The sequence below is a fragment of the Rhinolophus hipposideros genome, assembly GCF_964194185.1.
Source record: "Rhinolophus hipposideros genome assembly, chromosome: 19".
In the NCBI taxonomy this organism is placed as follows: domain Eukaryota; kingdom Metazoa; phylum Chordata; class Mammalia; order Chiroptera; family Rhinolophidae; genus Rhinolophus; species Rhinolophus hipposideros.
Genome location: NC_138065.1, coordinates 10,087,994 through 10,097,717, shown reverse-complemented (window position 1 = coordinate 10,097,717; position 9,724 = coordinate 10,087,994). Strand labels below are relative to the sequence as shown.

The following is a 9,724-nucleotide window of genomic DNA, read 5'->3' as shown; positions in this document are numbered from 1 at the left end:
CCAATATTCCCCAATAAAAATTAAAAAAATTATATATATATATATATATAAAATAATAATAATAAGTAATCCTCGGGATGTCTGGGACAGAAAACCAGAATTAGAGGATATCTAGCCTCTAATCACTTCAGATAATTGCATCAGTGAAGACCCCACTGTGTCCACTGGTGGGAAGAGACACACTGCAGGTTACACCACTGATTTGGCTTACATTGGATACTGGATGTTGTCATTAAAGCCACTTTTGTTGCTCCTCTGGGGAACTGGATGTCGTAGCCAGCTGTAGGTCACCACCTTTACTCAAAGAATTCTGCATAGCTCTGTGCTTCTTTGTATCACTAACTTTAAAGTTTGAGGCAGATGCAGCTTTCCTAGCTGCAAAAGAGGCTGGAAAAACAAGTATACGACACTTCCAAATGTTTTAGGAGGAATTTCCTCAACATGGCAGTTAGGATATTGGGCAGCCAAAGGAAAAAGGACAGATGTCTGCCACAGCCCATTCTTTTGGCTATTCAATATAACACTCCTTCAGCTAATGCTTTCACTTGTTAAAAACCCAGAATAAAAGGACTTGTGTCAGACATCGTTAGTTGCTTTCTCAATACTCTTTCCTCTTTGCTAATAATGGAACACTGATTTTATTTGGGCAGGTATGTACCCAGCCTCTTTTACAAGAAGTGAGCATTTAACAGACTAGGCAAGAGACAAGGGGAAATCTGTCTAGAATTTCTGGGGAAGCTTTGCTTTTCCTCCCAAAGGTTACATATAGCTGACACAGGCCATGTCACGTTTTCTGCCTTCAACATGGATATGACATCTAGCACAGGAACCTTCTTGCAACCACAAGGAAATAGCATGAAGGATGAAAAACAATATGCTATGGAAGCAGAGTTCTAAGACAGGACTGCACTTTCTGATACATAATTAAGATCACTGATTAAGTGCTGTTCCGTTCAGTTGTATGCACACATACTCTCAGCTACACCATTTCAGAAAACAGATGAAAATTATGTGTCATTAGTTAGGACTCCATTTATTGAATTTGTGTTTTCACGTATGGGCTGTGGTGTTTCTTTTGCACTATTAGTTAAAATAGATTAATCAAAAACAACTTGAACTCTGAACAGTATTTGGCATTTAAAGGCATCTTAACTTAGTAGTTATGTTTGAGTCTGGCTGGGTTTGAATCTTGTCCAAAGTGGAACCCAGTTTGGACAAATAACGTAACTTTCTTGTGCCTGAATATTTATAACATGAGGTGCAGTTGAAATGGAGATCATATAATGACTAGAAAGCACCAAACTTTCTAGTTCTTCTTGTACCCATTTGTTGTCTCTCAAGCTTATATAGTCCCATCTCTCTATCCTATATATCTTTATAGTGGATTTATCACTGTAATTGTAATTATATGTATACTTGTTTGTCCCTTTTACTATATTTTTCTTTGAAAATAGTGTCAATGCTTCCCCTCCACCCTTTTTCCATTCTTAACTCCAAATGAAGTGCCTGGTACATAGACTAGACAGTTTCAAACTAGTGTCCTGAAAAGTTATCTGGGACGATTAATAAAACACAAATTCCTGGATCCCATTTCCAAATTTCTATTTCAGTAGGTCAGTGAACCACACTTTAAGTAACACTGAAATAGACCTTTAATGTTTGAATCAAATTATGCCTAAGGTATTATTGTAAATTCAAGGTAATAAAGGTAAATATCAATAATTCTTAAGCATTTTATGAAATACTTCCAAACTTAGTTTTAATTTTATAATTTGATTTGTAATCATATAATTTATGAGTTCTAATCATGAGGAAATCCCTAAAACCATTTCAGAAACAACTATTTATAGGGCCGGCCCGGTGGCCCAGGCAGTTAGAGCTCCATGCTCCTAACTCCAAAGGCTGCTGGTTCGATTCCCACGTGGGCCAGTGGGCTCTCAACCACAAGGTTGCCAGTTCAACTCTTCAGAGTCCCGCAAAGGATGGTGGGCTCTGCTCCCTGCAACTAAGATTGAACACAGCACCTTGAGATGAGCTACCTCCCGGATGGCTCATTTGGTTGGAATTCGGGCTCTCAACCACAAGGTTGCCAGTTCAACTCCTCGAGTCCCGCTAAGGATGGTGGGCTGCGCCCCTGCAACTAGCAATGGCAACTGGACCTGGAGCTAAGCTGTGCCCTCCACAACTAAGACTGAAAGGACAACAACTTGAAGCTGAACGGCACCCTCCACAACTAAGATTGAAAGGACAACTTGACTTGGAAAAGTCCTGGAAGTACACAGTTCCCCAATAAAGTCCTGTTCCCCTACCCCAATAAAAAAAAAGAAAAAATTATTTATAGTGTTACACTGCTGACTACACTGTGATTATAAAATATTTAAGAAAACCTGTGTGCTTGACAGGTTGCTTATGCATGTGAAACATAAACCTTTGCATTTCCTATTAGACTCATTACTGAGTAAAATTAGCTGGTATTCTCAAAATCAGATTTTTATTAGAAAAATTTGTCCTAAGATTTTGCAAACCAGTCAAGTTCTTCCATGTACCGCAAAAGAAACTTTAATATTCACGCAAATCAAAAACATTTCTTCCCTTCTTCAATATTTTAACAACACATTATCTTCATAGTATTAACACCAGTCAGAATTTATATTATGTAGGGTGCTGAGAGCTCTTCAGACTCATACTTCAAGCTCTTGGTTGCCAAGGGGAAAACTTAACATATAGATTTATGCTGATATCTGAGATATAAAGAATTTTATAAACAACTCAAAGGAACATAAGGCAGATAAAGGGACACCATGTTATACTTTAATGAGCCATCTGATTATCAATTTCACTGAAAACTCGCTATGGCAGCTGACAAATGGTATAGGGTACCTTGGAATGTGGGACATATGGTGGCACTTAGGGCATATACTTCAAGGCAAATGGGTAGGCTAAAAGTTTACTTACTCTTGAGAAATGAGATAAAAATGCCCACACTTGGGGGTAGAAGTATTTTTCAAATTCTATGCAGGACTTTGAATAGAAATTTGACAAATTCCAAAACGATATATACCTATTCATTAAAGCCCACCATTATAGGCAAAGTCCAATAGTATTAGTAGGATCAGATGCTTTTAGGATATCTTGGAGATTGTGTTGTTTTAATTGGAGTTAATTTTTTACGGCAATAAAAAAATAATTTTTACATCATACAAAACACTAACCAAAAACTCTTTTTAATACTGTGTCTCTTCCAATATTAGAAAATATTGACAGGTTGGCATTCGTTATTTCAGTTTCATTATTTGTTATTTTTGGGTGAACCTAAATTGATAGCACATGAAGTAATTTGTAAATTTGAAATGTGAGTAAACTCAGTTGGGGCAATGAGTTGCTCAGTGAGCCTAGCTGACCACTAAGCATTTGAATCTCAACACTGCTTTGTTGCCTACACAGTACTATGAATGTAATAACTTTTTTTTTCTTCTTTTTTTTTATTTATTGGGGTGATAATTATTAGTAAAATTACATAGATTTCAGGTGTACAATTCTGTATTACATCATCTATAAATCCCAGTGTGTGTTCACCACCCAGAGTCAGTTCTTCCATCACCATATATTTGATCCCCCTTACCCTCATCTCCCACCCAGTAACTTTCGTTAAGTGATAAAACTCTGCTTCCTTGTGAAAAATAGATCTAAAAGGAAGCCAACTACTGGTACTACTAGTAATGAAAGACATCCAAGTTCTTAACTATAAAATAGAAGTTACATATAAATAGTAGAATGTAGTACCGAAGAACTATGATGTGAATAAACCTATCATATGCTCTTTGCATTTGGTGAATTACCCAAGATGAAGATTTCCTAGTAAGACAAAATTGAAAAATTGGTTACTAATATCAAATAGAACAGATAACAGCTACTTTTAGCATGTGAACTAAGAGTGCATGTGTATATGCATGAGACAAATTTCTCAGCATCCTTTGAATACGATGACTATACTACTACCAGAAAAATACAGCTGAGTTATTTTCAAGTATGTTTCCTGGGGACTAGCTGTAGGTTCTCTCAAATTAAGAGTAAAGACACGAGGCCATAAAGTGCCAACTCTTAGCACCAGAGAGACTACATGGAAGGTAAATGACATTACAAATCAGAGAATTTGCCACTCTAGTTCTGCAGACTTGTATTACTTTTCTCAAATGTTAAATAATCCAGGTTTATTCCAAATAGATTTAAAAAGGTAATCTCTTTTTAAATTTTTTTACAATTGCAATTTACACTCCTATATATAATCGAATCGCTGCCTTATAATAAAATGCTCAAAGTTTCAGAGATGTGAAAAACCAAAATGAACTGAAAACATAGTTTATATAAATAGAGGTCCCAGACATGAAAGTTAAAAGTAGTCTCTCAGAGAAAGGAATGATGAAAATCTGTGTATTTTCCCTAACACCCAAAAACTGTTTTGTGGACAGCCAATTTTGATTACCAACTCTAAATTGCCACTGATTCCTTTGATCAACACTAAATCAAGTCTGAGGGAAGACAGTGAAAAGATAATACTCGAATAGAAAGACAGGAACTTCCTTCCTTGATAATCTCCGGCTATCATTCAGAAGCTGAAGTTATTTGATAGCTTGGGAAGTAGTGTCCATTGAGTTCTCCTTCCTGACCTGAAGCGACTCACTGCTGATGGACAATAATTCTCGAAGTTCCTTATTTTCAAGCTGAAAAAAAAAGGAAATGTTTATTTCAGGTATTTTGACTGTCAAACTGCATCACAACACAGTGTTTTAGGCCAAGAACAGAAAGCATATTAATTGTGAAAGTTTTAAGAAAACAAAGAAACGAGAATTTCCTAAAACACTGCTTATTTATTCATCTAACAAACATTTACTGAGCAATTTTTATATGCCACGTGTTAGGATTACAAAGGTCCCACTCCACTGGAGGAATTCATGGCTTGTCATTCTCTTCATGGTTCCCACAAGTTTTGCTACTGTTTCTTCTATCTTTCAAATTCCTAATAATATTTTTCTGCTCAATCTTCTCTCTTAGATGTCGTGCAGTTTTGGAGAAAGGAAGGAAGGAGAGAGAAGAAACTACTTACTGGCCACATAACTGGGGACCATGTGGGTATCGCACACACTACCTCACAATCATCCATAGAGCAGGTACCACTACCTATAACTGTATCTCTTTAAGATGAAGACACTGTGGTGCATAAAAGTCCAAAAACTTGTCCAAACTCAGACAACTTGGATGTCGTATTGCCGAGCTCTCAATCTAACATCCATGTTTTTTCCACTTAAACTATCAAGTAAAATTTGTCTCACGTTTCCTTATGGCTGTTTCCATAACTGAGGTTAAATCAGGAATAGTGGAGACAAGGTCATTCTATCATTTGAACTAACTCCTAATTCCTAATTGGGACCTTATCACTCTCTCTGATTTCCAGATGGAGCAGTTTGCACTCTTCCTCCTTATTCCCTCTGCAGGAACTTCTGGTAAATGCTGGCATTTTTCAGGCTTCAACAAAAAAAGAGTCAGAGTCATTAAATCTTCTACCATATAAAGTGCTTCCTCCAGTACTTTGTGTCTCTCTCCTAGCGTTTATGTACCATTTCATATCATACATTAAGTCCTCACTTAACGTCATCAATAGGTACTGCGACTTTAAGCAAAACAGTGTATAAAGAAACCGATTTACCAAAGGCTAATTGATTAGAGTTATATTCCGATAGTATCTCATCAACGCTATAATAAAACAACATGGAACGAAACAAAGTTATTCGATGGCCTGGTGTACTAGTCTTATTCCTTTTCACTAGACTCTGAGCAGGGACCTTACCTTTTTCTCTCTAGTGTTTCTCAAAGGGCCCACGATACCATCTTGTAATAAGCAGCATTCAAACCATCTATTATAATGTTTTTCCTCAACAATTTTATGGGCACACTAATAACCCAGGTCTTTCTTTGTAAATTATTTCTATTTTAATCAAAGTAGTACATGAAAATAGCTTTTAAAAAATCAAGACTACATGGCTTATAAAATAAACAGTAGTTCCTTGCTTTGTTCACCAAAGGTAACCACTTTTAATACTTTTATCTATTTCTTTGGTATTTACTTCTATAATTTTGAATAATATCCCTGTACTGCTATTTCCTGATCATCAATTTTAGACATTATCTAGTGAATTTCCTTTTATGGCAGATGAGGGGTTTTAGTTCACATGTAATCTGTCCCTTCCATTCTCTCTACCCTCTTGATCTATAATATTTCAATTTCTAGCCAATACATAGTTGGCATTTTCATTGTTTGCCACTGATTATATTTCCTTTTTTGAAAAGGGTATGGAGGAGGAGTTTTAATTTTAAACCATGAGCACACAGAAAACATCCATACATTGCAATGATAAGATAGTAATGGTATACCTTCCAGGCTCTATGAAAACTCCATGGAATATTATGAATTCAAAACAGCAATAATCTTACCTCTAATTGGGCTAGTTTTTCCTGAATCTTACAAAATTGGTCATCATCCACCTGAACTGCTTTCCTCATCACTTCTCCCATTTCACAGATTCTGTCAATCTGACTCTCAATTTCCTGGGAAGATATTAACACAAAAAAAGGTGAAAAAGTCATCTTTCCTACAGATAGGAAGTTCATGAGAACACGTGCAATACGATGTTAAAAAGTTCATTGAATTCTGCTACAGGTTACACAGGAGTTTCACTGAGTCCTCAGAGGTAAAGCCATGATAAATCTTGTGGTATTCACAAATAAATTGTTTTCAAAAGATCAATTCTAGTCTAACCATCCATTGGATGTTGGACAGTATCTCTTAACTGGCTGTTTAACTTAAATTAGAATATTGGCAAGCTCTGTCTATTCCAAGGTACCTTATTCTGTCTATGTACTTATCTCTTAGCAAGTCTTTCATGAGCTAAATTCTGTGTTCTTCAAGTTTCAAGTTTTCTCCTCTAGTCTAAAGAAAATAAAGTTTATTTTTCTCTTCTAGATGAAAGCCATAAACATATTGAAAACATCCCTGTTCCCTAAGACTTTTGTTAAGTCAGTAAATTGTTTTCAGTAGAACCTAAGAAAACTTTTCATAAATTCCACTGTAGCGAATAGTGAGGCACCGTTCTATTAATCCAGGATTAAATGATTTAGTACATGTGAATATACAATGACAACTATGAGCACTCTACAGACAGGAGAACAATTACTGGGTCTCCCAAATTAAGTTATGAACAACCAAAGTGTAGAAACTATACCACGTATGTATTTTTAAACCACACTTCTCTCTCTTAACGAGAGTGTGCTATGTAGCTCAGTTTAATAAAGGTTTACTGACTGCCTGCTATGTGCCAGGTACTATGTTAGGAATTAGAGATGAATTCATACTTCTTACAGCCAAGGAGTTCACAGTTTAGTGAAATGTGCAGTAATAACCAATCAAGTATTTACTCAACACCTTCAACACTAACTGGCATGATGTTTGGTGGAAGAACTAAGCATTCATTAACATCTTGGAAAGAGATCTTGGTGAGGGAGGGAGGAACCTTAGTCCTCCTCAAATAAAAGGACTTGGGCAACCCCTCAACTCCTTCTTTCTATTCCTATCTTGACAAAGCTATAGCAAAATCAACAGCGAATGTAATAAACATGAAAGGAAAACACACTCACTTTTCTCAGAAACAAGCACACAATCGAAAACAATTCCAAGACTTCAATTCTCAGTTCACTGAGAATTTACTCCTCAAAGTGACTTACTGCAGAGTGAGACTGGTGAGCTTGCAGGACTGGTTCAGCATCCACAGCTTTTTTAGCAACCAGTAATTGTAACATCTGTTTCCGGTACTTGCTCATGATGAGTTCCAGAGCGTCCTGGTGTTCCTCCAAGGAAACCCATAGCTCTGTATCAAAAAATGAAATAACTTGGCAGTGATGCCTGAGAGATAGCTCTCAAAGCCAAGCCAAATTCTTACCAGTTAGAATTTTATGGCATGAGCTGTTGTTACTCCACAGTTGTAAATCAGTGTTCAGGTCCACAAAACTCAACAGTTAAGGTCTACGTGAAACAAAACTTTCTAGGCAGAGGCAGCATAGTTTGGTAGACATATGGGATGGAGAATCAGAAGGCATGGGCTTGAGTTCAGTTCTGTGAGTTATTAGCTTAATGCTCTTAAGCAAATCACTTAACCTCTTTGAACCTATTTCGTATCTGCATTGTAATAACACCAGCTTGTTTCAACTCAAAATGAAGATATAAGGCTACAATGGGATGACCTACGTGGGAACCCTCCGTCAACGAGTATACAAATGACTATTCACACTATCATTAATAATGCACTCATCCAGATCAAGAATACATACCCTAAAGTAAACAATTCAGCTCTCCCACCTTGCACAAAAACATTAAAAATACCTGCGATCTTAATTTTAGTATTTACTGCAATTAAAATTTAAACATTGAATTTTAATCCCCTGAGGATATTAATTCTTTTGTTGTGCAACCCTCCAACTGGGGAGGCCTAAAGGAGCCACGCAACAATTCAACTCTGCTAAGCACCTGTTTGATAAGCTGCCTGCAAATAAAATGAGTCGGACAACCTTGAAAAGAGTCACGTGACAAACTTGATTGTTCGTGGGCCAGCACGGTAACGCTCTTATTGAAAGTAGTGACCTGGACGTACATACGGCGTGTGCACGTTTGTGAACAGTCTGGCAGGTCTGCAAGAACTTTTGAAGTATTACCGGGTATAACAACATCACAGTAACTGCACGAAAAGGGCTGACTAACCTCTGTTTTCCTGCTGCAAGTCTCTGATCTGCGTATTCTCTTGGGACAGCAGAATGTGAGGTTTGTATTTGGACACGTCCTTTATATCGGATGCATCCTCTTGATACTGGACAAACAGAGACAGACGAAGCGCGCCGTCACCACAACAGCCGCAGACGCAGGAACCTACGAGGCAGGAGTCGGGGCTCCCGCAGAAAGGTCTCACCGCCGCCCTCTGGGACCAGAATAAATTCCAGGCCGAGTTCCCACGTGACCTCGCCTTCCACCTGTCAAGGGCCCAGAACCTGGGAACGCGGACCCGTCCCTACCCTCTGCCCGACCTGGTCCGGAAGCGCTGTGCCCGCCTCCCGCATAGCGGCTACCCGCCGGTGCAGCGCCGCCGACTGATCCACCAGCGACTCGGCGGCCGCATCGTGCTCCCGCAGCCTCTCCAGCAGCGTCTTAGCGTCCGTCAGGATCTTCTCGATGGTGCAGCTCATCGCGGCCGCAGGACCGCAGCTCAGCGCTGCTCACTTAAGCGAATCGCTGGGATCCTCCCCGAACCTGGCTCAGCGTCAATAACGTCACTTCCGGGACCGCTTGAAAGGCGCCGGGGCAGCCGTGATATGCGCCTGCGCGGTGGCATCCAAGAGCCGCTTTCATCAGGGGCTTCCCCGCGGCCCCGCCCTTGGCGGAGCCGGACGCCTGCCCTTGCCACGCCCTTGGTTTCCTGTTCCCACAGCGGTGGTGGAGTTTTGGCTGGGCGGTCCCAGTTTCTACTTTCCCGATTGGTTTTTGCTAGACGTGGATTGTTATTAAGTCATCTTTTTTACCCCCCCCCATTTAGTTTTTGAAACATCGTGGTAAAATACACCTAAAATTTATCATCTTAACCATTTTTCAAATGTACAGCTCAACAGTATTAACTGTGTTCACCAT

The 9,724-nt window shown here is 38.8% G+C and overlaps 1 protein-coding gene across 6 annotated transcripts; it reads right to left on the bottom strand.

Moving 5' to 3' along the window:
- Nucleotides 1-2,466: 2,466 nt before the first annotated feature.
- On the bottom strand, nucleotides 2,467-9,383 carry SIKE1 (suppressor of IKBKE 1). 6 transcript variants are annotated; one of them, XM_081026459.1, is made up of 5 exons: nucleotides 9,127-9,383; nucleotides 8,807-8,912; nucleotides 7,777-7,919; nucleotides 6,490-6,603; nucleotides 2,467-4,721 (listed from the first exon to the last, which is right to left on the bottom strand). In XM_081026459.1, exons 1-5 carry the CDS (start codon nucleotides 9,283-9,285, stop codon nucleotides 4,620-4,622), a joined length of 624 nt encoding a protein of 207 aa, XP_080882585.1. In that variant the 5' UTR covers nucleotides 9,286-9,383; the 3' UTR covers nucleotides 2,467-4,619. The 6 variants fall into 6 exon arrangements, with proteins under 6 accessions (XP_080882585.1, XP_080882584.1, XP_080882587.1 ...); XM_081026458.1 differs by having other exon boundaries at nucleotides 2,471-4,721; nucleotides 9,115-9,383; XM_081026461.1 differs by having other exon boundaries at nucleotides 2,471-4,721; nucleotides 9,169-9,345.
- Between the last annotated feature and the right edge of the window lie 341 nt (nucleotides 9,384-9,724).

Bases quoted from the DNA above. Each gene is read 5' to 3' on its own strand.
- SIKE1 (XM_081026456.1), bottom strand. From the start codon at position 9,285: ATGAGCTGCACCATCGAGAAGATCCTGACGGACGCTAAGACGCTGCTG. The intron at 7,920-8,806 runs GTTAGTCAGCCC...TTTTTGATACAG, and splicing joins CTTGCAGCAGGAAAACAGAG to AGCTATGGGTTTCCTTGGAG. The intron at 5,524-6,489 runs GTAAGATTATTG...TTTTTGTTGAAG, and splicing joins AAAAACTAGCCCAATTAGAG to CCTGAAAAATGCCAGCATTT.